A 27,736-nucleotide genomic window follows, 5' to 3' on the forward strand; every position below is an offset into this window, starting at 1 on the left:
GCTCTGGGGCCTGGTTAAAGACTCTCTTCAGGGCTCTGGGGCCTGGTTAAAGACTCTCTTCAGGACTCTGGGGCCTGGTTAAAGACTCTCTTCAGGGCTCTGGGGCCTGGTTAAAGACTCTCTTCAGGGCTCTGGGGCCTGGTTAAAGACTCTCTTCAGGACTCTGGGGCCTGGTTAAAGACTCTCTTCAGGACTCTGGGGCCTGGTTAAAGACTCTCTTCAGGACTCTGGGGCCTGGTTAAAGACTCTCTTGAGGGCTCTGGGGCCTGGTTAAAGACTCTCTTGAGGGCTCTGGGGCCTGGTTAAAGACTCTCTTCAGGACTCTGGGGCCTGGTTAAAGACTCTCTTCAGGGCTCTGGGGCCTGGTTAAAGACTCTCTTCAGGGCTCTGGGGCCTGGTTAAAGACTCTCTTCAGGGCTCTGGGGCCTGGTTAAAGACTTTCTCCAGGGCTCTGGGGCCTGGTTAAAGACTCTCTCCAGGGTTCTGGGGCCTGGTTAAAGACTCTCTTCAGGGCTCTGAGGCCTGGTTAAAGACTCTCTTCAGGGCTCTGGGGCCTGGTTAAAGACTCTCTTCAGGGCTCTGGGGCCTGTTTAAAGACTCTCTTGAGGGCTCTGGGGCCTGGTTAAAGACTCTCTTCAGGGCTCTGGGGCCTGGTTAAAGACTCTCTTCAGGACTCTGGGGCCTGGTTAAAGACTCTCTTCAGGGCTCTGGGGCCTGGTTAAAGACTCTCTTCAGGGCTCTGGGGCCTGGTTAAAGACTCTCTTCAGGACTCTGGGGCCTGGTTAAAGACTCTCTTCAGGGCTCTGGGGCCTGGTTAAAGACTCTCTTCAGGACTCTGGGGCCTGGTTAAAGACTCTCTTGAGGGCTCTGGGGCCTGGTTAAAGACTCTCTTCAGGGCTCTGGGGCCTGGTTAAAGACTCTCTTCAGGGCTCTGGGGCCTGGTTAAAGACTCTCTTCAGGGCTCTGGGGCCTGGTTAAAGACTCTCTTCAGGACTCTGGGGCCTGGTTAAAGACTCTCTTGAGGGCTCTGGGGCCTGGTTAAAGACTCTCTTCAGGTCTCTGGGGCCTGGTTAAAGACTCTCTTCAGGGCTCTGGGGCCTGGTTAAAGACTCTCTTCAGGACTCTGGGGCCTGGTTAAAGACTCTCTTCAGGGCTCTGGGGCCTGGTTAAAGACTCTCTTCAGGACTCTGGGGCCTGGTTAAAGACTCTCTTGAGGGCTCTGGGGCCTGGTTAAAGACTCTCTTCAGGGCTCTGGGGCCTGGTTAAAGACTCTCTTCAGGGCTCTGGGGCCTGGTTAAAGACTCTCTTCAGGACTCTGGGGCCTGGTTAAAGACTCTCTTCAGGACTCTGGGGCCTGGTTAAAGACTCTCTTCAGGGCTCTGGGGCCTGGTTAAAGACTCTCTTCAGGGCTCTGGGGCCTGGTTAAAGACTCTCTTCAGGACTCTGGGGCCTGGTTAAAGACTCTCTTCAGGACTCTGGGGCCTGGTTAAAGACTCTCTTCAGGGCTCTGGGGCCTGGTTAAAGACTCTCTTCAGGACTCTGGGGCCTGGTTAAAGACTCTCTTAAGGGCTTTGGCACCTGGTTAAAGACTCTCTCCAGGGCTCTGGGGCCTGGTTAAAGACTCTCTCCAGGGCTCTGGGGCCTGGTTAAAGACTCTCTCCAGGGCTCTGGGGCCTGGTTAAAGACTCTCTTGAGGGCTCTGGGGCCTGGTTAAAGACTCTCTCCAGGGCTCTGGGGCCTGGTTAAAGACTCTCTTCAGGGCTCTGGGGCCTGGTTAAAGACTCTCTCCAGGGCTCTGGGGCCTGGTTAAAGACTCTCTTCAGGGCTCTGGGGCCTGGTTAAAGACTCTCTCCAGGGTTCTGGGGCCTGGTTAAAGACTTTCTCCAGGGCTCTGGGGCCTGGTTAAAGACTCTCTGGAGGGCTCTGGGGCCTGGTTAAAGACTCTCTTCAGGGCTCTGGGGCCTGGTTAAAGACTCTCTTCAGGGCTCTGGGGTCTGGTTAAAGACTCTCTTCAGGGCTCTGGGGCCTGGTTAAAGACTCTCTTCAGGGCTCTGGGGTCTGGTTAAAGACTCTCTTCAGGACTCTGGGGCCTGGTTAAAGACTCTCTTCAGGACTCTGGGGCCTGGTTAAAGACTCTCTTCAGGACTCTGGGGCCTGGTTAAAGACTCTCTTCAGGACTCTGGGGCCTGGTTAAAGACTTTCTCCAGGGCTCTGGGGCCTGGTTAAAGACTCTCTCCAGGGTTCTGGGGCCTGGTTAAAGACTCTCTTCAGGGCTCTGAGGCCTGGTTAAAGACTCTCTTCAGGGCTCTGGGGCCTGGTTAAAGACTCTCTTCTGGGCTCTGGGGCCTGGTTAAAGACTCTCTTGAGGGCTCTGGGGCCTGGTTAAAGACTATCTTCAGGGCTCTGGGGCCTGGTTAAAGACTCTCTTCAGGGCTCTGGGGCCTGGTTAAAGACTCTCTTCAGGACTCTGGGGCCTGGTTAAAGACTCTCTTCAGGGCTCTGGGGCCTGGTTAAAGACTCTCTTCAGGACTCTGGGGCCTGGTTAAAGACTCTCTTCAGGGCTCTGGGGCCTGGTTAAAGACTCTCTTCAGGACTCTGGGGCCTGGTTAAAGACTCTCTTCAGGGCTCTGGGGCCTGGTTAAAGACTCTCTTCAGGACTCTGGGGCCTGGTTAAAGACTCTCTTGAGGGCTCTGGGGCCTGGTTAAAGACTCTCTTGAGGGCTCTGGGGCCTGGTTAAAGACTCTCTCCAGGGTTCTGGGGCCTGGTTAAAGACTCTCTTCAGGGCTCTGAGGCCTGGTTAAAGACTCTCTTCAGGGCTCTGGGGCCTGGTTAAAGACTCTCTTCAGGGCTCTGGGGCCTGTTTAAAGACTCTCTTGAGGGCTCTGGGGCCTGGTTAAAGACTCTCTTCAGGGCTCTGGGGCCTGGTTAAAGACTCTCTTCAGGACTCTGGGGCCTGGTTAAAGACTCTCTTCAGGGCTCTGGGGCCTGGTTAAAGACTCTCTTCAGGGCTCTGGGGCCTGGTTAAAGACTCTCTTCAGGACTCTGGGGCCTGGTTAAAGACTCTCTTCAGGGCTCTGGGGCCTGGTTAAAGACTCTCTTCAGGACTCTGGGGCCTGGTTAAAGACTCTCTTCAGGGCTCTGGGGCCTGGTTAAAGACTCTCTTCAGGGCTCTGGGGCCTGGTTAAAGACTCTCTTCAGGGCTCTGGGGCCTGGTTAAAGACTCTCTTCAGGACTCTGGGGCCTGGTTAAAGACTCTCTTGAGGGCTCTGGGGCCTGGTTAAAGACTCTCTTCAGGGCTCTGGGGCCTGGTTAAAGACTCTCTTCAGGGCTCTGGGGCCTGGTTAAAGACTCTCTTCAGGACTCTGGGGCCTGGTTAAAGACTCTCTTCAGGGCTCTGGGGCCTGGTTAAAGACTCTCTTCAGGACTCTGGGGCCTGGTTAAAGACTCTCTTCAGGACTCTGGGGCCTGGTTAAAGACTCTCTTGAGGGCTCTGGGGCCTGGTTAAAGACTCTCTTCAGGGCTCTGGGGCCTGGTTAAAGACTCTCTTCAGGACTCTGGGGCCTGGTTAAAGACTCTCTTCAGGGCTCTGGGGCCTGGTTAAAGACTCTCTTCAGGACTCTGGGGCCTGGTTAAAGACTCTCTTCAGGACTCTGGGGCCTGGTTAAAGACTCTCTTCAGGGCTCTGGGGCCTGGTTAAAGACTCTCTTCAGGGCTCTGGGGCCTGGTTAAAGACTCTCTCCAGGGCTCTGGGGCCTGGTTAAAGACTTTCTCCAGGGCTCTGGGGCCTGGTTAAAGACTCTCTGGAGGGCTCTGGGGCCTGGTTAAAGACTCTCTTCAGGGCTCTGGGGCCTGGTTAAAGACTCTCTTCAGGGCTCTGGGGTCTGGTTAAAGACTCTCTTCAGGGCTCTGGGGCCTGGTTAAAGACTCTCTTCAGGGCTCTGGGGCCTGGTTAAAGACTCTCTTCAGGACTCTGGGGCCTGGTTAAAGACTCTCTTCAGGGCTCTGGGGCCTGGTTAAAGACTCTCTTCAGGGCTCTGGGGCCTGGTTAAAGACTCTCTTCAGGACTCTGGGGCCTGTTTAAAGACTCTCTTCAGGGCTCTGGGGTCTGGTTAAAGACTCTCTTCAGGACTCTGGGGCCTGGTTAAAGACTCTCTTCAGGGCTCTGGGGCCTGGTTAAAGACTCTCTTCAGGGCTCTGGGGCCTGGTTAAAGACTCTCTTCAGGACTCTGGGGCCTGTTTAAAGACTCTCTTCAGGGCTCTGGGGTCTGGTTAAAGACTCTCTTCAGGACTCTGGGGCCTGTTTAAAGACTCTCTTCAGGACTCTGGGGCCTGGTTAAAGACTCTCTTCAGGACTCTGGGGCCTGGTTAAAGACTCTCTTCAGGACTCTGGGGCCTGGTTAAAGACTCTCTTCAGGACTCTGGGGCCTGGTTAAAGACTTTCTCCAGGGCTCTGGGGCCTGGTTAAAGACTCTCTCCAGGGTTCTGGGGCCTGGTTAAAGACTCTCTTCAGGGCTCTGAGGCCTGGTTAAAGACTCTCTTCAGGGCTCTGGGGCCTGGTTAAAGACTCTCTTCTGGGCTCTGGGGCCTGGTTAAAGACTCTCTTGAGGGCTCTGGGGCCTGGTTAAAGACTATCTTCAGGGCTCTGGGGCCTGGTTAAAGACTCTCTTCAGGGCTCTGGGGCCTGGTTAAAGACTCTCTTGAGGGCTCTGGGGCCTGGTTAAAGACTCTCTTCAGGGCTCTGGGGCCTGGTTAAAGACTCTCTTCAGGACTCTGGGGCCTGGTTAAAGACTCTCTTCAGGGCTCTGGGGCCTGGTTAAAGACTCTCTTCAGGACTCTGGGGCCTGGTTAAAGACTCTCTTCAGGGCTCTGGGGCCTGGTTAAAGACTCTCTTCAGGACTCTGGGGCCTGGTTAAAGACTCTCTTGAGGGCTCTGGGGCCTGGTTAAAGACTCTCTTGAGGGCTCTGGGGCCTGGTTAAAGACTCTCTTGAGGGCTCTGGGGCCTGGTTAAAGACTATCTTCAGGACTCTGGGGCCTGGTTAAAGACTATCTTCAGGACTCTGGGGCCTGGTTAAAGACTCTCTTCAGGACTCTGGGGCCTGGTTAAAGACTCTCTTAAGGGCTTTGGCACCTGGTTAAAGACTCTCTCCAGGGCTCTGGGGCCTGGTTAAAGACTCTCTCCAGGGCTCTGGGGCCTGGTTAAAGACTCTCTCCAGGGCTCTGGGGCCTGGTTAAAGACTCTCTTGAGGGCTCTGGGGCCTGGTTAAAGACTCTCTCCAGGGCTCTGGGGCCTGGTTAAAGACTCTCTTCAGGGCTCTGGGGCCTGGTTAAAGACTCTCTCCAGGGCTCTGGGGCCTGGTTAAAGACTTTCTCCAGGGCTCTGGGGCCTGGTTAAAGACTCTCTGGAGGGCTCTGGGGCCTGGTTAAAGACTCTCTTCAGGGCTCTGGGGCCTGGTTAAAGACTCTCTTCAGGGCTCTGGGGTCTGGTTAAAGACTCTCTTCAGGGCTCTGGGGCCTGGTTAAAGACTCTCTTCAGGGCTCTGGGGTCTGGTTAAAGACTCTCTTCAGGACTCTGGGGCCTGGTTAAAGACTCTCTTCAGGGCTCTGGGGCCTGGTTAAAGACTCTCTTCAGGGCTCTGGGGCCTGGTTAAAGACTCTCTTCAGGACTCTGGGGCCTGTTTAAAGACTCTCTTCAGGGCTCTGGGGTCTGGTTAAAGACTCTCTTCAGGACTCTGGGGCCTGTTTAAAGACTCTCTTCAGGACTCTGGGGCCTGGTTAAAGACTCTCTTCAGGACTCTGGGGCCTGGTTAAAGACTCTCTTCAGGACTCTGGGGCCTGGTTAAAGACTCTCTTCAGGACTCTGGGGCCTGGTTAAAGACTTTCTCCAGGGCTCTGGGGCCTGGTTAAAGACTCTCTTCAGGACTCTGGGGCCTGGTTAAAGACTCTCTTCAGGGCTCTGAGGCCTGGTTAAAGACTCTCTTGAGGGCTCTGGGGCCTGGTTAAAGACTATCTTCAGGGCTCTGGGGCCTGTTTAAAGACTCTCTTCAGGGCTCTGGGGTCTGGTTAAAGACTCTCTTCAGGACTCTGGGGCCTGTTTAAAGACTCTCTTCAGGACTCTGGGGCCTGGTTAAAGACTCTCTTCAGGACTCTGGGGCCTGGTTAAAGACTCTCTTCAGGACTCTGGGGCCTGGTTAAAGACTCTCTTCAGGACTCTGGGGCCTGGTTAAAGACTTTCTCCAGGGCTCTGGGGCCTGGTTAAAGACTCTCTCCAGGGTTCTGGGGCCTGGTTAAAGACTCTCTTCAGGGCTCTGAGGCCTGGTTAAAGACTCTCTTGAGGGCTCTGGGGCCTGGTTAAAGACTATCTTCAGGGCTCTGGGGCCTGGTTAAAGACTCTCTTCAGGGCTCTGGGGCCTGGTTAAAGACTCTCTTCAGGACTCTGGGGCCTGGTTAAAGACTCTCTTCAGGGCTCTGGGGCCTGGTTAAAGACTCTCTTCAGGACTCTGGGGCCTGGTTAAAGACTCTCTTCAGGGCTCTGGGGCCTGGTTAAAGACTCTCTTCAGGACTCTGGGGCCTGGTTAAAGACTCTCTTCAGGGCTCTGGGGCCTGGTTAAAGACTCTCTTCAGGGCTCTGGGGCCTGGTTAAAGACTCTCTCCAGGACTCTGGGGCCTGGTTAAAGACTCTCTTCAGGGCTCTGGGGCCTGGTTAAAGACTCTCTTCAGGGCTCTGGGGCCTGGTTAAAGACTCTCTTCAGGGCTCTGGGGCCTGGTTAAAGACTCTCTTCAGGACTCTGGGGCCTGGTTAAAGACTCTCTTGAGGGCTCTGGGGCCTGGTTAAAGACTCTCTTCAGGGCTCTGGGGCCTGGTTAAAGACTCTCTTCAGGGCTCTGGGGCCTGGTTAAAGACTCTCTTCAGGACTCTGGGGCCTGGTTAAAGACTCTCTTCAGGGCTCTGGGGCCTGGTTAAAGACTCTCTTCAGGACTCTGGGGCCTGGTTAAAGACTCTCTTCAGGACTCTGGGGCCTGGTTAAAGACTCTCTTGAGGGCTCTGGGGCCTGGTTAAAGACTCTCTTCAGGGCTCTGGGGCCTGGTTAAAGACTCTCTTCAGGACTCTGGGGCCTGGTTAAAGACTCTCTTCAGGGCTCTGGGGCCTGGTTAAAGACTCTCTTCAGGGCTCTGGGGCCTGGTTAAAGACTCTCTTCAGGACTCTGGGGCCTGGTTAAAGACTCTCTTCAGGACTCTGGGGCCTGGTTAAAGACTCTCTTCAGGACTCTGGGGCCTGGTTAAAGACTCTCTTCAGGACTCTGGGGCCTGGTTAAAGACTCTCTTGAGGGCTCTGGGGCCTGGTTAAAGACTCTCTTGAGGGCTCTGGGGCCTGGTTAAAGACTCTCTTCAGGACTCTGGGGCCTGGTTAAAGACTCTCTTCAGGGCTCTGGGGCCTGGTTAAAGACTCTCTTCAGGGCTCTGGGGCCTGGTTAAAGACTCTCTTCAGGGCTCTGGGGCCTGGTTAAAGACTTTCTCCAGGGCTCTGGGGCCTGGTTAAAGACTCTCTCCAGGGTTCTGGGGCCTGGTTAAAGACTCTCTTCAGGGCTCTGAGGCCTGGTTAAAGACTCTCTTCAGGGCTCTGGGGCCTGGTTAAAGACTCTCTTCAGGGCTCTGGGGCCTGTTTAAAGACTCTCTTGAGGGCTCTGGGGCCTGGTTAAAGACTCTCTTCAGGGCTCTGGGGCCTGGTTAAAGACTCTCTTCAGGACTCTGGGGCCTGGTTAAAGACTCTCTTCAGGGCTCTGGGGCCTGGTTAAAGACTCTCTTCAGGGCTCTGGGGCCTGGTTAAAGACTCTCTTCAGGACTCTGGGGCCTGGTTAAAGACTCTCTTCAGGGCTCTGGGGCCTGGTTAAAGACTCTCTTCAGGACTCTGTGGCCTGGTTAAAGACTCTCTTGAGGGCTCTGGGGCCTGGTTAAAGACTCTCTTCAGGGCTCTGGGGCCTGGTTAAAGACTCTCTTCAGGGCTCTGGGGCCTGGTTAAAGACTCTCTTCAGGGCTCTGGGGCCTGGTTAAAGACTCTCTTCAGGACTCTGGGGCCTGGTTAAAGACTCTCTTGAGGGCTCTGGGGCCTGGTTAAAGACTCTCTTCAGGTCTCTGGGGCCTGGTTAAAGACTCTCTTCAGGGCTCTGGGGCCTGGTTAAAGACTCTCTTCAGGACTCTGGGGCCTGGTTAAAGACTCTCTTCAGGGCTCTGGGGCCTGGTTAAAGACTCTCTTCAGGACTCTGGGGCCTGGTTAAAGACTCTCTTGAGGGCTCTGGGGCCTGGTTAAAGACTCTCTTCAGGGCTCTGGGGCCTGGTTAAAGACTCTCTTCAGGGCTCTGGGGCCTGGTTAAAGACTCTCTTCAGGACTCTGGGGCCTGGTTAAAGACTCTCTTCAGGACTCTGGGGCCTGGTTAAAGACTCTCTTCAGGGCTCTGGGGCCTGGTTAAAGACTCTCTTCAGGGCTCTGGGGCCTGGTTAAAGACTCTCTTCAGGACTCTGGGGCCTGGTTAAAGACTCTCTTCAGGACTCTGGGGCCTGGTTAAAGACTCTCTTCAGGGCTCTGGGGCCTGGTTAAAGACTCTCTTCAGGACTCTGGGGCCTGGTTAAAGACTCTCTTAAGGGCTTTGGCACCTGGTTAAAGACTCTCTCCAGGGCTCTGGGGCCTGGTTAAAGACTCTCTCCAGGGCTCTGGGGCCTGGTTAAAGACTCTCTCCAGGGCTCTGGGGCCTGGTTAAAGACTCTCTTGAGGGCTCTGGGGCCTGGTTAAAGACTCTCTCCAGGGCTCTGGGGCCTGGTTAAAGACTCTCTTCAGGGCTCTGGGGCCTGGTTAAAGACTCTCTCCAGGGCTCTGGGGCCTGGTTAAAGACTCTCTTCAGGGCTCTGGGGCCTGGTTAAAGACTCTCTCCAGGGTTCTGGGGCCTGGTTAAAGACTTTCTCCAGGGCTCTGGGGCCTGGTTAAAGACTCTCTGGAGGGCTCTGGGGCCTGGTTAAAGACTCTCTTCAGGGCTCTGGGGCCTGGTTAAAGACTCTCTTCAGGGCTCTGGGGTCTGGTTAAAGACTCTCTTCAGGGCTCTGGGGCCTGGTTAAAGACTCTCTTCAGGGCTCTGGGGTCTGGTTAAAGACTCTCTTCAGGACTCTGGGGCCTGGTTAAAGACTCTCTTCAGGACTCTGGGGCCTGGTTAAAGACTCTCTTCAGGACTCTGGGGCCTGGTTAAAGACTCTCTTCAGGACTCTGGGGCCTGGTTAAAGACTTTCTCCAGGGCTCTGGGGCCTGGTTAAAGACTCTCTCCAGGGTTCTGGGGCCTGGTTAAAGACTCTCTTCAGGGCTCTGAGGCCTGGTTAAAGACTCTCTTCAGGGCTCTGGGGCCTGGTTAAAGACTCTCTTCTGGGCTCTGGGGCCTGGTTAAAGACTCTCTTGAGGGCTCTGGGGCCTGGTTAAAGACTATCTTCAGGGCTCTGGGGCCTGGTTAAAGACTCTCTTCAGGGCTCTGGGGCCTGGTTAAAGACTCTCTTCAGGACTCTGGGGCCTGGTTAAAGACTCTCTTCAGGGCTCTGGGGCCTGGTTAAAGACTCTCTTCAGGACTCTGGGGCCTGGTTAAAGACTCTCTTCAGGGCTCTGGGGCCTGGTTAAAGACTCTCTTCAGGACTCTGGGGCCTGGTTAAAGACTCTCTTCAGGGCTCTGGGGCCTGGTTAAAGACTCTCTTCAGGACTCTGGGGCCTGGTTAAAGACTCTCTTGAGGGCTCTGGGGCCTGGTTAAAGACTCTCTTGAGGGCTCTGGGGCCTGGTTAAAGACTCTCTCCAGGGTTCTGGGGCCTGGTTAAAGACTCTCTTCAGGGCTCTGAGGCCTGGTTAAAGACTCTCTTCAGGGCTCTGGGGCCTGGTTAAAGACTCTCTTCAGGGCTCTGGGGCCTGTTTAAAGACTCTCTTGAGGGCTCTGGGGCCTGGTTAAAGACTCTCTTCAGGGCTCTGGGGCCTGGTTAAAGACTCTCTTCAGGACTCTGGGGCCTGGTTAAAGACTCTCTTCAGGGCTCTGGGGCCTGGTTAAAGACTCTCTTCAGGGCTCTGGGGCCTGGTTAAAGACTCTCTTCAGGACTCTGGGGCCTGGTTAAAGACTCTCTTCAGGGCTCTGGGGCCTGGTTAAAGACTCTCTTCAGGACTCTGGGGCCTGGTTAAAGACTCTCTTCAGGGCTCTGGGGCCTGGTTAAAGACTCTCTTCAGGGCTCTGGGGCCTGGTTAAAGACTCTCTTCAGGGCTCTGGGGCCTGGTTAAAGACTCTCTTCAGGGCTCTGGGGCCTGGTTAAAGACTCTCTTCAGGACTCTGGGGCCTGGTTAAAGACTCTCTTGAGGGCTCTGGGGCCTGGTTAAAGACTCTCTTCAGGGCTCTGGGGCCTGGTTAAAGACTCTCTTCAGGGCTCTGGGGCCTGGTTAAAGACTCTCTTCAGGACTCTGGGGCCTGGTTAAAGACTCTCTTCAGGGCTCTGGGGCCTGGTTAAAGACTCTCTTCAGGACTCTGGGGCCTGGTTAAAGACTCTCTTCAGGACTCTGGGGCCTGGTTAAAGACTCTCTTGAGGGCTCTGGGGCCTGGTTAAAGACTCTCTTCAGGGCTCTGGGGCCTGGTTAAAGACTCTCTTCAGGACTCTGGGGCCTGGTTAAAGACTCTCTTCAGGGCTCTGGGGCCTGGTTAAAGACTCTCTTCAGGACTCTGGGGCCTGGTTAAAGACTCTCTTCAGGACTCTGGGGCCTGGTTAAAGACTCTCTTCAGGGCTCTGGGGCCTGGTTAAAGACTCTCTTCAGGGCTCTGGGGCCTGGTTAAAGACTCTCTCCAGGGCTCTGGGGCCTGGTTAAAGACTTTCTCCAGGGCTCTGGGGCCTGGTTAAAGACTCTCTGGAGGGCTCTGGGGCCTGGTTAAAGACTCTCTTCAGGGCTCTGGGGCCTGGTTAAAGACTCTCTTCAGGGCTCTGGGGTCTGGTTAAAGACTCTCTTCAGGGCTCTGGGGCCTGGTTAAAGACTCTCTTCAGGGCTCTGGGGCCTGGTTAAAGACTCTCTTCAGGACTCTGGGGCCTGGTTAAAGACTCTCTTCAGGGCTCTGGGGCCTGGTTAAAGACTCTCTTCAGGGCTCTGGGGCCTGGTTAAAGACTCTCTTCAGGACTCTGGGGCCTGTTTAAAGACTCTCTTCAGGGCTCTGGGGTCTGGTTAAAGACTCTCTTCAGGACTCTGGGGCCTGTTTAAAGACTCTCTTCAGGACTCTGGGGCCTGGTTAAAGACTCTCTTCAGGACTCTGGGGCCTGGTTAAAGACTCTCTTCAGGACTCTGGGGCATGGTTAAAGACTCTCTTCAGAACTCTGGGGCCTGGTTAAAGACTTTCTCCAGGGCTCTGGGGCCTGGTTAAAGACTCTCTCCAGGGTTCTGGGGCCTGGTTAAAGACTCTCTTCAGGGCTCTGAGGCCTGGTTAAAGACTCTCTTCAGGGCTCTGGGGCCTGGTTAAAGACTCTCTTCTGGGCTCTGGGGCCTGGTTAAAGACTCTCTTGAGGGCTCTGGGGCCTGGTTAAAGACTATCTTCAGGGCTCTGGGGCCTGGTTAAAGACTCTCTTCAGGGCTCTGGGGCCTGGTTAAAGACTCTCTTCAGGACTCTGGGGCCTGGTTAAAGACTCTCTTCAGGGCTCTGTGGCCTGGTTAAAGACTCTCTTCAGGACTCTGGGGCCTGGTTAAAGACTCTCTTCAGGGCTCTGGGGCCTGGTTAAAGACTCTCTTCAGGGCTCTGGGGCCTGGTTAAAGACTCTCTTCAGGACTCTGGGGCCTGGTTAAAGACTCTCTTCAGGGCTCTGGGGCCTGGTTAAAGACTCTCTTCTGGGCTCTGGGGCCTGGTTAAAGACTCTCTTCAGGGCTCTGGGGCCTGGTTAAAGACTCTCTCCAGGGCTCTGGGGCCTGGTTAAAGACTCTCTCCAGGGCTCTGGGGCCTGGTTAAAGACTCTCTTGAGGGCTCTGGGGCCTGGTTAAAGACTCTCTCCAGGGCTCTGGGGCCTGGTTAAAGACTCTCTTCAGGGCTCTGGGGCCTGGTTAAAGACTTTCTCCAGGGCTCTGGGGCCTGGTTAAAGACTCTCTGGAGGGCTCTGGGGCCTGGTTAAAGACTCTCTTCAGGGCTCTGGGGCCTGGTTAAAGACTCTCTTCAGGGCTCTGGGGCCTGGTTAAAGACTCTCTTCAGGGCTCTGGGGTCTGGTTAAAGACTCTCTTCAGGACTCTGGGGCCTGGTTAAAGACTCTCTTCAGGGCTCTGGGGCCTGGTTAAAGACTCTCTTCAGGGCTCTGGGGCCTGGTTAAAGACTCTCTTCAGGACTCTGGGGCCTGTTTAAAGACTCTCTTCTGGGGTCTGGTTAAAGACTCTCTTCAGGACTCTGGGGCCTGTTTAAAGACTCTCTTCAGGACTCTGGGGCCTGGTTAAAGACTCTCTTCAGGACTCTGGGGCCTGGTTAAAGACTCTCTTCAGGACTCTGGGGCCTGGTTAAAGACTCTCTTCAGGACTCTGGGGCCTGGTTAAAGACTTTCTCCAGGGCTCTGGGGCCTGGTTAAAGACTCTCTCCAGGGTTCTGGGGCCTGGTTAAAGACTCTCTTCAGGGCTCTGAGGCCTGGTTAAAGACTCTCTTCAGGGCTCTGGGGCCTGGTTAAAGACTCTCTTCAGGACTCTGGGGCCTGGTTAAAGACTCTCTTGAGGGCTCTGGGGCCTGGTTAAAGACTATCTTCAGGGCTCTGGGGCCTGGTTAAAGCCTCTCTTCAGGGCTCTGGGGCCTGGTTAAAGACTCTCTTCAGGACTCTGGGGCCTGGTTAAAGACTCTCTTCAGGGCTCTGGGGCCTGGTTAAAGACTCTCTTCAGGGCTCTGGGGCCTGGTTAAAGACTCTCTTCAGGACTCTGGGGCCTGGTTAAAGACTCTCTTCAGGGCTCTGGGGCCTGGTTAAAGACTCTCTTCTGGGCTCTGGGGCCTGGTTAAAGACTCTCTTCAGGGCTCTGGGGCCTGGTTAAAGACTCTCTTGAGGGCTCTGGGGCCTGGTTAAAGACTCTCTTGAGTGCTCTGGGGCCTGGTTAAAGACTCTCTTCAGGACTCTGGGGCCTGGTTAAAGACTCTCTTAAGGGCTTTGGCACCTGGTTAAAGACTCTCTCCAGGGCTCTGGGGCCTGGTTAAAGACTCTCTCCAGGGCTCTGGGGCCTGGTTAAAGACTTTCTCCAGGGCTCTGGGGCCTGGTTAAAGACTCTCTGGAGGGCTCTGGGGCCTGGTTAAAGACTCTCTTCAGGGCTCTGGGGCCTGGTTAAAGACTCTCTTCAGGGCTCTGGGGCCTGGTTAAAGACTCTCTTCAGGGCTCTGGGGTCTGGTTAAAGACTCTCTTCAGGACTCTGGGGCCTGGTTAAAGACTCTCTTCAGGGCTCTGGGGCCTGGTTAAAGACTCTCTTCAGGGCTCTGGGGCCTGGTTAAAGACTCTCTTCAGGACTCTGGGGCCTGTTTAAAGACTCTCTTCAGGGCTCTGGGGTCTGGTTAAAGACTCTCTTCAGGACTCTGGGGCCTGTTTAAAGACTCTCTTCAGGACTCTGGGGCCTGGTTAAAGACTCTCTTCAGGACTCTGGGGCCTGGTTAAAGACTCTCTTCAGGACTCTGGGGCCTGGTTAAAGACTCTCTTCAGGACTCTGGGGCCTGGTTAAAGACTTTCTCCAGGGCTCTGGGGCCTGGTTAAAGACTCTCTCCAGGGTTCTGGGGCCTGGTTAAAGACTCTCTTCAGGGCTCTGAGGCCTGGTTAAAGACTCTCTTCAGGGCTCTGGGGCCTGGTTAAAGACTCTCTTCAGGACTCTGGGGCCTGGTTAAAGACTCTCTTGAGGGCTCTGGGGCCTGGTTAAAGACTATCTTCAGGGCTCTGGGGCCTGGTTAAAGCCTCTCTTCAGGGCTCTGGGGCCTGGTTAAAGACTCTCTTCAGGACTCTGGGGCCTGGTTAAAGACTCTCTTCAGGGCTCTGGGGCCTGGTTAAAGACTCTCTTCAGGGCTCTGGGGCCTGGTTAAAGACTCTCTTCAGGACTCTGGGGCCTGGTTAAAGACTCTCTTCAGGGCTCTGGGGCCTGGTTAAAGACTCTCTTCTGGGCTCTGGGGCCTGGTTAAAGACTCTCTTCAGGGCTCTGGGGCCTGGTTAAAGACTCTCTCCAGGGCTCTGGGGCCTGGTTAAAGACTCTCTTCAGGGCTCTGGGGCCTGGTTAAAGACTTTCTCCAGGGCTCTGGGGCCTGGTTAAAGACTCTCTGGAGGGCTCTGGGGCCTGGTTAAAGACTCTCTTCAGGGCTCTGGGGCCTGGTTAAAGACTCTCTTCAGGGCTCTGGGGTCTGGTTAAAGACTCTCTTCAGGGCTCTGGGGCCTGGTTAAAGACTCTCTTCAGGGCTCTGGGGTCTGGTTAAAGACTCTCTTCAGGACTCTGGGGCCTGGTTAAAGACTCTCTTCAGGGCTCTGGGGCCTGGTTAAAGACTCTCTTCAGGGCTCTGGGGCCTGGTTAAAGACTCTCTTCAGGGCTCTGGGGCCTGTTTAAAGACTCTCTTCAGGACTCTGGGGCCTGTTTAAAGACTCTCTTCAGGACTCTGGGGCCTGGTTAAAGACTCTCTTCAGGACTCTGGGGCCTGGTTAAAGACTCTCTTCCGGACTCTGGGGCCTGGTTAAAGACTCTCTTCAGGACTCTGGGGCCTGGTTAAAGACTTTCTCCAGGGCTCTGGGGCCTGGTTAAAGACTCTCTCCAGGGTTCTGGGGCCTGGTTAAAGACTCTCTTCAGGGCTCTGAGGCCTGGGGCCTGGTTAAAGACTCTCTTCAGGACTCTGGGGCCTGGTTAAAGACTCTTTTGAGGGCTCTGGGGCCTGGTTAAAGACTATCTTCAGGGCTCTGGGGCCTGGTTAAAGCCTCTCTTCAGGGCTCTGGGGCCTGGTTAAAGACTCTCTTCAGGACTGGGGCCTGGTTAAAGACTCTCTTCAGGGCTCTGGGGCCTGGTTAAAGACTCTCTTCAGGGCTCTGGGGCCTGGTTAAAGACTCTCTTCAGGACTCTGGGGCCTGGTTAAAGACTCTCTTCAGGGCTCTGGGGCCTGGTTAAAGACTCTCTTCTGGGCTCTGGGGCCTGGTTAAAGACTCTCTTCAGGGCTCTGGGGCCTGGTTAAAGACTCTCTTGAGGGCTCTGGGGCCTGGTTAAAGACTCTCTTGAGGGCTCTGGGGCCTGGTTAAAGACTATCTTCAGGACTCTGGGGCCTGGTTAAAGACTCTCTTCAGGGCTCTGGGGCCTGGTTAAAGACTCTCTTCAGGGCTCTGGGGCCTGGTTAAAGACTCTCTTCAGGGCTCTGGGGCCTGGTTAAAGACTCTCTTCAGTGCTCTGGGGCCTGGTTAAAGACTCTCTTCAGGACTCTGGGGCCTGGTTAAAGACTCTCTTGAGGGCTCTGGGGCCTGGTTAAAGACTCTCTTCAGGGCTCTGGGGCCTGGTTAAAGACTCTCTTCAGGACTCTGGGGCCTGGTTAAAGACTCTCTTCAGGGCTCTGGGGCCTGGTTAAAGACTCTCTTCAGGACTCTGGGGCCTGGTTAAAGACTCTCTTCAGGGCTCTGGGGCCTGGTTAAAGACTCTCTTCAGGGCTCTGGGGCCTGGTTAAAGACTATCTTCAGGACTCTGGGGCCTGGTTAAAGACTCTCTTCAGGGCTCTGGGGCCTGGTTAAAGACTCTCTTCAGGGCTCTGGGGCCTGGTTAAAGACTCTCTTCAGGGCTCTGGGGCCTGGTTAAAGACTCTCTTCAGGGCTCTGGGGCCTGGTTAAAGACTCTCTTCAGGACTCTGGGGCCTGGTTAAAGACTCTCTTGAGGGCTCTGGGGCCTGGTTAAAGACTATCTTCAGGGCTCTGGGGCCTGGTTAAAGACTCTCTTCAGGGCTCTGGGGCCTGGTTAAAGACTCTCTTCAGGACTCTGGGGCCTGGTTAAAGACTCTCTTCAGGGCTCTGGGGCCTGGTTAAAGACTCTCTTCAGGACTCTGGGGCCTGGTTAAAGACTCTCTTCAGGGCTCTGGGGCCTGGTTAAAGACTCTCTTCATGGCTCTGGGGCCTGGTTAAAGACTCTCTTCAGGGCTCTGGGGCCTGGTTAAAGACTCTCTTCAGGGCTCTGGGGCCTGGTTAAAGACTCTCTTCTGGGCTCTGGGGCCTGGTTAAAGACTCTCTTCAGGGCTCTGGGGCCTGGTTAAAGACTATCTTCAGGGCTCTGGGGCCTGGTTAAAGACTCTCTTGAGGGCTCTGGGGCCTGGTTAAAGACTCTCTTGAGGGCTCTGGGGCCTGGTTAAAGACTCTCTTGAGGGCTCTGGGGCCTGGTTAAAGACTCTCTTCAGGACTCTGGGGCCTGGTTAAAGACTCTCTTCAGGGCTCTGGGGCCTGGTTAAAGACTCTCTTCAGGGCTCTGGGGCCTGGTTAAAGACTCTCTTCAGGGCTCTGGGGCCTGGTTAAAGACTTTCTCCAGGGCTCTGGGGCCTGGTTAAAGACTCTCTCCAGGGTTCTGGGGCCTGGTTAAAGACTCTCTTCAGGGCTCTGAGGCCTGGTTAAAGACTCTCTTCAGGGCTCTGGGGCCTGGTTAAAGACTCTCTTCAGGGCTCTGGGGCCTGTTTAAAGACTCTCTTGAGGGCTCTGGGGCCTGGTTAAAGACTCTCTTCAGGGCTCTGGGGCCTGGTTAAAGACTCTCTTCAGGACTCTGGGGCCTGGTTAAAGACTATCTTCAGGACTCTGGGGCCTGGTTAAAGACTCTCTTCAGGGCTCTGGGGCCTGGTTAAAGACTCTCTTCTGGGCTCTAGGGCCTGGTTAAAGACTCTCTTCAGGGCTCTGGGGCCTGGTTAAAGACTCTCTTGAGGGCTCTGGGGCCTGGTTAAAGACTCTCTTGAGGGCTCTGGGGCCTGGTTAAAGACTATCTTCAGGACTCTGGGGCCTGGTTAAAGACTCTCTTCAGGGCTCTGGGGCCTGGTTAAAGACTCTCTTCAGGGCTCTGGGGCCTGGTTAAAGACTCTCTTCAGGGCTCTGGGGCCTGGTTAAAGACTATCTTCAGGGCTCTGGGGCCTGGTTAAAGACTCTCTTCAGGACTCTGGGGCCTGGTTAAAGACTCTCTTGAGGGCTCTGGGGCCTGGTTAAAGACTATCTTCAGGGCTCTGGGGCCTGGTTAAAGACTCTCTTCAGGGCTCTGGGGCCTGGTTAAAGACTCTCTTCAGGACTCTGGGGCCTGGTTAAAGACTCTCTTCAGGGCTCTGGGGCCTGGTTAAAGACTCTCTTCAGGACTCTGGCGCCTGGTTAAAGACTCTCTTCTGGGCTCTGGGGCCTGGTTAAAGACTCTCTTCAGGGCTCTGGGGCCTGGTTAAAGACTATCTTCAGGGCTCTGGGGCCTGGTTAAAGACTCTCTTGAGGGCTCTGGGGCCTGGTTAAAGACTCTCTTGAGGGCTCTGGGGCCTGGTTAAAGACTCTCTTCAGGACTCTGGGGCCTGGTTAAAGACTCTCTTCAGGGCTCTGGGGCCTGGTTAAAGACTCTCTTCAGGACTCTGGGGCCTGGTTAAAGACTCTCTTCAGGGCTCTGGGGCCTGGTTAAAGACTCTCTTCAGGGCTCTGGGGCCTGGTTAAAGACTCTCTTCAGGACTCTGGGGCCTGGTTAAAGACTCTCTTCAGGGCTCTGGGGCCTGGTTAAAGACTCTCTTCTGGGCTCTGGGGCCTGGTTAAAGACTCTCTTCAGGGCTCTGGGGCCTGGTTAAAGACTATCTTCAGGGCTCTGGGGCCTGGTTAAAGACTCTCTTGAGGGCTCTGGGGCCTGGTTAAAGACTCTCTTGAGGGCTCTGGGGCCTGGTTAAAGACTCTCTTGAGGGCTCTGGGGCCTGGTTAAAGACTCTCTTCAGGACTCTGGGGCCTGGTTAAAGACTCTCTTCAGGGCTCTGGGGCCTGGTTAAAGACTCTCTTCAGGGCTCTGGGGCCTGGTTAAAGACTCTCTTCAGGGCTCTGGGGCCTGGTTAAAGACTCTCTCCAGGGTTCTGGGGCCTGGTTAAAGACTCTCTTCAGGGCTCTGAGGCCTGGTTAAAGACTCTCTTCAGGGCTCTGGGGCCTGGTTAAAGACTCTCTTCAGGACTCTGGGGCCTGGTTAAAGACTCTCTTGAGGGCTCTGGGGCCTGGTTAAAGACTCTCTTCAGGGCTCTGGGGCCTGGTTAAAGACTCTCTTCAGGACTCTGGGGCCTGGTTAAAGACTATCTTCAGGACTCTGGGGCCTGGTTAAAGACTCTCTTCAGGACTCTGGGGCCTGGTTAAAGACTCTCTTGAGGGCTCTGGGGCCTGGTTAAAGACTCTCTTCAGGGCTCTGGGGCCTGGTTAAAGACTCTCTTCAGGGCTCTGGGGCCTGGTTAAAGACTCTCTTCAGGACTCTGGGGCCTGGTTAAAGACTCTCTTCAGGGCTCTGGGGCCTGGTTAAAGACTCTCTTCAGGACTCTGGGGCCTGGTTAAAGACTCTCTTGAGGGCTCTGGGGCCTGGTTAAAGACTCTCTTCAGGGCTCTGGGGCCTGGTTAAAGACTCTCTTCTGGGGCCTGGTTAAAGACTCTCTTCAGGACTCTGGGGCCTGGTTAAAGACTCTCTTCAGGGCTCTGGGGCCTGGTTAAAGACTCTCTTCAGGGCTCTGGGGCCTGGTTAAAGACTCTCTTCAGGGCTCTGGGGCCTGGTTAAAGACTCTCTTCAGGGCTCTGGGGCCTGGTTAAAGACTCTCTTCAGGGCTCTGGGGCCTGGTTAAAGACTCTCTTCAGGGCTCTGGGGCCTGGTTAAAGACTCTCTTCAGGGCTCTGGGGCCTGGTTAAAGACTCTCTTCAGGGCTCTGGGGCCTGGTTAAAGACTCTCTTCAGGGCTCTGGGGCCTGGTTAAAGACTCTCTTCAGGACTCTGGGGCCTGGTTAAAGACTCTCTTGAGGGCTCTGGGGCCTGGTTAAAGACTCTCTTCAGGGCTCTGGGGCCTGGTTAAAGACTCTCTTCTGGGGCCTGGTTAAAGACTCTCTTCAGGGCTCTGGGGCCTGGTTAAAGACTCTCTTCAGGACTCTGGGGCCTGGTTAAAGACTCTCTTCAGGGCTCTGGGGCCTGGTTAAAGACTCTCTTCAGGACTCTGGGGCCTGGTTAAAGACTCTCTTCAGGGCTCTGGGGCCTGGTTAAAGACTCTCTTCAGGGCTCTGGGGCCTGGTTAAAGACTATCTTCAGGACTCTGGGGCCTGGTTAAAGACTCTCTTCAGGGCTCTGGGGCCTGGTTAAAGACTCTCTTCAGGGCTCTGGGGCCTGGTTAAAGACTCTCTTCAGGGCTCTGGGGCCTGGTTAAAGACTCTCTTCAGGGCTCTGGGGCCTGGTTAAAGACTCTCTTCAGGACTCTGGGGCCTGGTTAAAGACTCTCTTGAGGGCTCTGGGGCCTGGTTAAAGACTATCTTCAGGGCTCTGGGGCCTGGTTAAAGACTCTCTTCAGGGCTCTGGGGCCTGGTTAAAGACTCTCTTCAGGACTCTGGGGCCTGGTTAAAGACTCTCTTCAGGGCTCTGGGGCCTGGTTAAAGACTCTCTTCAGGACTCTGGGGCCTGGTTAAAGACTCTCTTCAGGGCTCTGGGGCCTGGTTAAAGACTCTCTTCATGGCTCTGGGGCCTGGTTAAAGACTCTCTTCAGGGCTCTGGGGCCTGGTTAAAGACTCTCTTCAGGGCTCTGGGGCCTGGTTAAAGACTCTCTTCAGGGCTCTGGGGCCTGGTTAAAGACTCTCTTCTGGGCTCTGGGGCCTGGTTAAAGACTCTCTTCAGGGCTCTGGGGCCTGGTTAAAGACTATCTTCAGGGCTCTGGGGCCTGGTTAAAGACTCTCTTGAGGGCTCTGGGGCCTGGTTAAAGACTCTCTTGAGGGCTCTGGGGCCTGGTTAAAGACTCTCTTGAGGGCTCTGGGGCCTGGTTAAAGACTCTCTTCAGGACTCTGGGGCCTGGTTAAAGACTCTCTTCAGGGCTCTGGGGCCTGGTTAAAGACTCTCTTCAGGGCTCTGGGGCCTGGTTAAAGACTCTCTTCAGGGCTCTGGGGCCTGGTTAAAGACTCTCTTCAGGGCTCTGGGGCCTGGTTAAAGACTCTCTTCAGGACTCTGGGGCCTGGTTAAAGACTATCTTCAGGACTCTGGGGCCTGGTTAAAGACTCTCTTCAGGACTCTGGGGCCTGGTTAAAGACTCTCTTGAGGGCTCTGGGGCCTGGTTAAAGACTCTCTTCAGGGCTCTGGGGCCTGGTTAAAGACTCTCTTCAGGGCTCTGGGGCCTGGTTAAAGACTCTCTTCAGGACTCTGGGGCCTGGTTAAAGACTCTCTTCAGGGCTCTGGGGCCTGGTTAAAGACTCTCTTCAGGACTCTGGGGCCTGGTTAAAGACTCTCTTGAGGGCTCTGGGGCCTGGTTAAAGACTCTCTTCAGGGCTCTGGGGCCTGGTTAAAGACTCTCTTCTGGGGCCTGGTTAAAGACTCTCTTCAGGACTCTGGGGCCTGGTTAAAGACTCTCTTCAGGGCTCTGGGGCCTGGTTAAAGACTCTCTTCAGGGCTCTGGGGCCTGGTTAAAGACTCTCTTCAGGGCTCTGGGGCCTGGTTAAAGACTCTCTTCAGGGCTCTGGGGCCTGGTTAAAGACTCTCTTCAGGGCTCTGGGGCCTGGTTAAAGACTCTCTTCAGGGCTCTGGGGCCTGGTTAAAGACTCTCTTCAGGGCTCTGGGGCCTGGTTAAAGACTCTCTTCAGGGCTCTGGGGCCTGGTTAAAGACTCTCTTCAGGGCTCTGGGGCCTGGTTAAAGACTCTCTTCAGGACTCTGGGGCCTGGTTAAAGACTCTCTTGAGGGCTCTGGGGCCTGGTTAAAGACTCTCTTCAGGGCTCTGGGGCCTGGTTAAAGACTCTCTTCTGGGGCCTGGTTAAAGACTCTCTTCAGGGCTCTGGGGCCTGGTTAAAGACTCTCTTCAGGACTCTGGGGCCTGGTTAAAGACTCTCTTCAGGGCTCTGGGGCCTGGTTAAAGACTCTCTTCAGGACTCTGGGGCCTGGTTAAAGACTCTCTTCAGGGCTCTGGGGCCTGGTTAAAGACTCTCTTCAGGGCTCTGGGGCCTGGTTAAAGACTATCTTCAGGACTCTGGGGCCTGGTTAAAGACTCTCTTCAGGGCTCTGGGGCCTGGTTAAAGACTCTCTTCAGGGCTCTGGGGCCTGGTTAAAGACTCTCTTCAGGGCTCTGGGGCCTGGTTAAAGACTCTCTTCAGGGCTCTGGGGCCTGGTTAAAGACTCTCTTCAGGACTCTGGGGCCTGGTTAAAGACTCTCTTGAGGGCTCTGGGGCCTGGTTAAAGACTATCTTCAGGGCTCTGGGGCCTGGTTAAAGACTCTCTTCAGGGCTCTGGGGCCTGGTTAAAGACTCTCTTCAGGACTCTGGGGCCTGGTTAAAGACTCTCTTCAGGGCTCTGGGGCCTGGTTAAAGACTCTCTTCAGGACTCTGGGGCCTGGTTAAAGACTCTCTTCAGGGCTCTGGGGCCTGGTTAAAGACTCTCTTCATGGCTCTGGGGCCTGGTTAAAGACTCTCTTCAGGGCTCTGGGGCCTGGTTAAAGACTCTCTTCAGGGCTCTGGGGCCTGGTTAAAGACTCTCTTCAGGGCTCTGGGGCCTGGTTAAAGACTCTCTTCTGGGCTCTGGGGCCTGGTTAAAGACTCTCTTCAGGGCTCTGGGGCCTGGTTAAAGACTATCTTCAGGGCTCTGGGGCCTGGTTAAAGACTCTCTTGAGGGCTCTGGGGCCTGGTTAAAGACTCTCTTGAGGGCTCTGGGGCCTGGTTAAAGACTCTCTTGAGGGCTCTGGGGCCTGGTTAAAGACTCTCTTCAGGACTCTGGGGCCTGGTTAAAGACTCTCTTCAGGGCTCTGGGGCCTGGTTAAAGACTCTCTTCAGGGCTCTGGGGCCTGGTTAAAGACTCTCTTCAGGGCTCTGGGGCCTGGTTAAAGACTTTCTCCAGGGCTCTGGGGCCTGGTTAAAGACTCTCTCCAGGGTTCTGGGGCCTGGTTAAAGACTCTCTTCAGGGCTCTGAGGCCTGGTTAAAGACTCTCTTCAGGGCTCTGGGGCCTGGTTAAAGACTCTCTTCAGGGCTCTGGGGCCTGTTTAAAGACTCTCTTGAGGGCTCTGGGGCCTGGTTAAAGACTCTCTTCAGGGCTCTGGGGCCTGGTTAAAGACTCTCTTCAGGACTCTGGGGCCTGGTTAAAGACTATCTTCAGGACTCTGGGGCCTGGTTAAAGACTCTCTTCAGGGCTCTGGGGCCTGGTTAAAGACTCTCTTCTGGGCTCTAGGGCCTGGTTAAAGACTCTCTTCAGGGCTCTGGGGCCTGGTTAAAGACTCTCTTGAGGGCTCTGGGGCCTGGTTAAAGACTCTCTTGAGGGCTCTGGGGCCTGGTTAAAGACTATCTTCAGGACTCTGGGGCCTGGTTAAAGACTCTCTTCAGGGCTCTGGGGCCTGGTTAAAGACTCTCTTCAGGGCTCTGGGGCCTGGTTAAAGACTCTCTTCAGGGCTCTGGGGCCTGGTTAAAGACTCTCTTCAGGGCTCTGGGGCCTGGTTAAAGACTCTCTTCAGGACTCTGGGGCCTGGTTAAAGACTCTCTTGAGGGCTCTGGGGCCTGGTTAAAGACTATCTTCAGGGCTCTGGGGCCTGGTTAAAGACTCTCTTCAGGGCTCTGGGGCCTGGTTAAAGACTCTCTTCAGGACTCTGGGGCCTGGTTAAAGACTCTCTTCAGGGCTCTGGGGCCTGGTTAAAGACTCTCTTCAGGACTCTGGCGCCTGGTTAAAGACTCTCTTCTGGGCTCTGGGGCCTGGTTAAAGACTCTCTTCAGGGCTCTGGGGCCTGGTTAAAGACTATCTTCAGGGCTCTGGGGCCTGGTTAAAGACTCTCTTGAGGGCTCTGGGGCCTGGTTAAAGACTCTCTTGAGGGCTCTGGGGCCTGGTTAAAGACTCTCTTCAGGACTCTGGGGCCTGGTTAAAGACTCTCTTCAGGGCTCTGGGGCCTGGTTAAAGACTCTCTTCAGGACTCTGGGGCCTGGTTAAAGACTCTCTTCAGGGCTCTGGGGCCTGGTTAAAGACTCTCTTCAGGGCTCTGGGGCCTGGTTAAAGACTCTCTTCAGGACTCTGGGGCCTGGTTAAAGACTCTCTTCAGGGCTCTGGGGCCTGGTTAAAGACTCTCTTCTGGGCTCTGGGGCCTGGTTAAAGACTCTCTTCAGGGCTCTGGGGCCTGGTTAAAGACTATCTTCAGGGCTCTGGGGCCTGGTTAAAGACTCTCTTGAGGGCTCTGGGGCCTGGTTAAAGACTCTCTTGAGGGCTCTGGGGCCTGGTTAAAGACTCTCTTGAGGGCTCTGGGGCCTGGTTAAAGACTCTCTTCAGGACTCTGGGGCCTGGTTAAAGACTCTCTTCAGGGCTCTGGGGCCTGGTTAAAGACTCTCTTCAGGGCTCTGGGGCCTGGTTAAAGACTCTCTTCAGGGCTCTGGGGCCTGGTTAAAGACTCTCTCCAGGGTTCTGGGGCCTGGTTAAAGACTATCTTCAGGGCTCTGAGGCCTGGTTAAAGACTCTCTTCAGGGCTCTGGGGCCTGGTTAAAGACTCTCTTCAGGGCTCTGGGGCCTGTTTAAAGACTCTCTTGAGGGCTCTGGGGCCTGGTTAAAGACTCTCTTCAGGGCTCTGGGGCCTGGTTAAAGACTCTCTTCAGGACTCTGGGGCCTGGTTAAAGACTCTCTTCAGGACTCTGGGGCCTGGTTAAAGACTCTCTTCAGGACTCTGGGGCCTGGTTAAAGACTCTCTTGAGGGCTCTGGGGCCTGGTTAAAGACTCTCTTCAGGGCTCTGGGGCCTGGTTAAAGACTCTCTTCAGGGCTCTGGGGCCTGGTTAAAGACTCTCTTCAGGACTCTGGGGCCTGGTTAAAGACTCTCTTCAGGGCTCTGGGGCCTGGTTAAAGACTCTCTTCAGGACTCTGGGGCCTGGTTAAAGACTCTCTTGAGGGCTCTGGGGCCTGGTTAAAGACTCTCTTCAGGGCTCTGGGGCCTGGTTAAAGACTCTCTTCTGGGGCCTGGTTAAAGACTCTCTTCAGGACTCTGGGGCCTGGTTAAAGACTCTCTTCAGGGCTCTGGGGCCTGGTTAAAGACTCTCTTCAGGGCTCTGGGGCCTGGTTAAAGACTCTCTTCAGGGCTCTGGGGCCTGGTTAAAGACTCTCTTCAGGGCTCTGGGGCCTGGTTAAAGACTCTCTTCAGGGCTCTGGGGCCTGGTTAAAGACTCTCTTCAGGGCTCTGGGGCCTGGTTAAAGACTCTCTTCAGGACTCTGCTGCCTGGTTAAAGACTCTCTTAAGGGCTTTGGCACCTGGTTAAAGACTCTCTCCAGGGCTCTGGGGCCTGGTTAAAGACTCTCTTCAGGGCTCTGGGGCCTGGTTAAAGACTCTCTCCAGGGCTCTGGGGCCTGGTTAAAGACTCTCTTGAGGGCTCTGGGGCCTGGTTAAAGACTCTCTCCAGGGCTCTGGGGCCTGGTTAAAGACTCTCTTCAGGGCTCTGGGGCCTGGTTAAAGACTCTCTCCAGGGCTCTGGGGCCTGGTTAAAGACTTTCTCCAGGGCTCTGGGGCCTGGTTAAAGACTCTCTGGAGGGCTCTGGGGCCTGGTTAAAGACTCTCTTCAGGGCTCTGGGGCCTGGTTAAAGACTCTCTTCAGGGCTCTGGGGTCTGGTTAAAGACTCTCTTCAGGGCTCTGGGGCCTGGTTAAAGACTCTCTTCAGGGCTCTGGGGTCTGGTTAAAGACTCTCTTCAGGACTCTGGGGCCTGGTTAAAGACTCTCTTCAGGGCTCTGGGGCCTGGTTAAAGACTCTCTTCAGGGCTCTGGGGCCTGGTTAAAGACTCTCTTCAGGACTCTGGGGCCTGTTTAAAGACTCTCTTCAGGGCTCTGGGGTCTGGTTAAAGACTCTCTTCAGGACTCTGGGGCCTGTTGAAAGACTCTCTTCAGGACTCTGGGGCCTGTTTAAAGACTCTCTTCAGGGCTCTGGGGCCTGGTTAAAGACTCTCTTCAGGGCTCTGGGGCCTGGTTAAAGACTCTCTTCAGGGCTCTGGGGCCTGTTTAAAGACTCTCTTCAGGACTCTGGGGCCTGGTTAAAGACTCTCTTCAGGGCTCTGGGGCCTGGTTAAAGACTCTCTTCAGGGCTCTGGGGTCTGGTTAAAGACTCTCTTCAGGGCTCTGGGGCCTGGTTAAAGACTCTTTTCAGGGCTCTGAGGCCTGGTTAAAGACTCTCTTCAGGGCTCTGGGGCCTGGTTAAAGACTCTCTTCAGGGCTCTGGGGCCTGGTTAAAGACTCTCTCCAGGGCTCAGAGTTTTTACTGGTTAGGTCACATGGTCACGGAACCCTCCAGGACCTTTGACAAACTCTGGGACCTAAACGTACAGTAGTTTTCAACGAGGGGTCATGTGGGGAAAACTCCTGACCTTACCCCCCCGCTTTCCACCTCCCTACCCACCCCAATGAGGAAATAATGGAGAATAACAAAATGTTCCCCTCCCTATCTCCCTACCCCACATATCACCCCCCTCCTCCTCTGTTTCTCTTATCACCCCTTCCTTCCCTCCCAACCTTCCCTCCCTCCCAACCTCCTCTCCCTCCCAACCTCCCCTCCCTCCCAACCTTCCCTCCCTCCCAACCTCCCCTCCCTCCCAACCCCCTCTCCCTCCCAACCTCCCCTCCCTCCCTATCTCCCACCAGGATGAGGAGCGGAGGCGGCTGGATCCGCAGGGTGTGAGGCCCAGGGCGGGTCTGGATCTGACGGGCCTGCAGGCCCACGAGGCTCCCTGGGTCCAGGAGAGAACCCTACTGCAGCAGGAGGTCCAGTTGTTCAGACACAACACCGTCATCTTCTATATGAAGCTACGCTGGATCCTCATGCACTGGAGGCTGGGGAAGAGGACAGAGACCGGGGAGGACACAGCACACTCAGAGGTGAGATGACTGGCTAGAGGCTGAACCCCAGGTAGTTTAGTCTGGAGGCTGGGGAAGAGGACAGAGACCGGGGAGGACACAGCACACTCAGAGGTGAGATGACTGGCTAGAGGCTGAACCCCAGGTAGTTTAGTCTGGAGGCTGGGGAAGAGGACAGAGGACAGTGGAGGAAACAGCACACTAAGAGGTGAGATGACTGGCTAGAGGTAGAGGCTGAACCCCAGGTAGTTTAGTCTGGAGGCTGGGGAAGAGGACAGAGACAGGGGAGGAGACAGCACACTAAGAGGTGAGATGACTGGCTAGAGGCTGAACCCCAGGTAGAGGCTGAACCCCAGGTAGTTTAGTCTGGAGGCTGGGGAAGAGGACAGAGACAGGGGAGGAGACAGCACACTAAGAGGTAGGGCCATGCACAGAGCTTTGGGGTGCAGGTGCCCCCCCCCCCCCTCCCATAACAACTACCCATTTATTTATTTCAACATTTACAGGCCTCTTTATTTTTCTGCAACGACACACTCACTCATGACACACAAGCAAGTGCCAGTGACTCCTAGGCCTTTTAAGTTGAGACGACTAGAGGCGATAAACTTCGGGGAAAGAGTGGCTATCGGCTGATGGCGAATGATGCTGTAAATCTGCTAGCTGGTTAGCTAGTTAGCTAGTTAGATAGTTAAATAGTTAACTAGTTAGATAGGTATGCTGTCAAAACAAATTAGTTTTTTCTTGATTTTAGTTTGTTCTACTGTTTAAATCTGCCTCTTACTAACAGACCCCTTCTCTGCCCCTAACAATGCTGTTTAAATCTGCCTCTTACTAACAGACCCCTTCTCTGCCCCTAACAATGCTGTTTAAATCTGCCTCTTACTAACAGACCCCTTCTCTGCCCCTAACAATGCTGTTTAAATCTGCCTCTTACTAACAGACCCCTTCTCTACCCTTAACAATGCTGTTTAAATCTGCCTCTTACTAACAGACCCCTTCTCTACCCTTAACAGTGAGAGAAAACATTACAGATACAACTCAAAAGTAGCCAACTAGCTAGACCTACATACCCGTGTTGAAACTCTCCGCTCGCCGCCGGTAGCCTAACTGCACGGTTGCGGACTTGGAGGGCGTGAGGGTCGGGGAGGGCCGGGGGGAGGGCCGGGTAGGGCCGGGGGGAGGGGGAATTTACAGAGGTTCAAGAGATTATGAAATTAGCTAGTTTAATCTACAATTAGTTACATTTCAAATTAAAACATTGAAAAGAGACTCAAAACTAAAAGTAAAAGTAATTCATACGAGGACAAAAAGACATGACCTCCCGTCCTGGTTGAGTCCTATCTGTCCACGTGTCTCCTCATGACCTCCCGTCCTGGTTGAGTCCTATCTGTTCACGTGTCTCCTCATGACCTCCCGTCCTGGTTGAGTCCTATCTGTCCACGTGTCTCCTCATGACCTCCCGTCCTGGTTGAGTTATCTGTCCACGTGTCTCCTCATGACCTCCCGTCCTGGTTGAGTCCTATCTGTTCACGTGTCTCCTCATGACCTCCCGTCCTGGTTGAGTCCTATCTGTCCACGTGTCTCCTCATGACCTCCCGTCCTGGTTGAGTTATCTGTCCACGTGTCTCCTCATGACCTCCCGTCCTGGTTGAGTCCTATCTGTTCAGGTGCCTCCTCATGACCTCCCGTCCTGGTTGAGTCCTATCTGTCCACGTGTCTCCTCATGACCTCCCGTCCTGGTTGAGTCCTATCTGTCCA

General features: G+C 54.8%; 1 protein-coding gene across 2 annotated transcripts in view; it reads left to right on the forward strand.

Moving 5' to 3' along the window:
- Nucleotides 1-27,736, forward strand: part of LOC139560603 (microtubule cross-linking factor 1-like) — a 207,668-nt gene that overhangs the window by 125,986 nt on the left and 53,946 nt on the right. For both annotated transcript variants that reach the window (XM_071377531.1, XM_071377532.1), the window contains one exon: nucleotides 25,766-25,999. In XM_071377531.1, coding sequence (XP_071233632.1) covers nucleotides 25,766-25,999 — 234 coding nt within the window. The remainder of the gene's footprint in view (nucleotides 1-25,765; nucleotides 26,000-27,736) is intronic.

This window comes from Salvelinus alpinus, chromosome 30, assembly GCF_045679555.1.
Source record: "Salvelinus alpinus chromosome 30, SLU_Salpinus.1, whole genome shotgun sequence".
NCBI classification, from domain to species: Eukaryota; Metazoa; Chordata; class Actinopteri; order Salmoniformes; family Salmonidae; genus Salvelinus; species Salvelinus alpinus.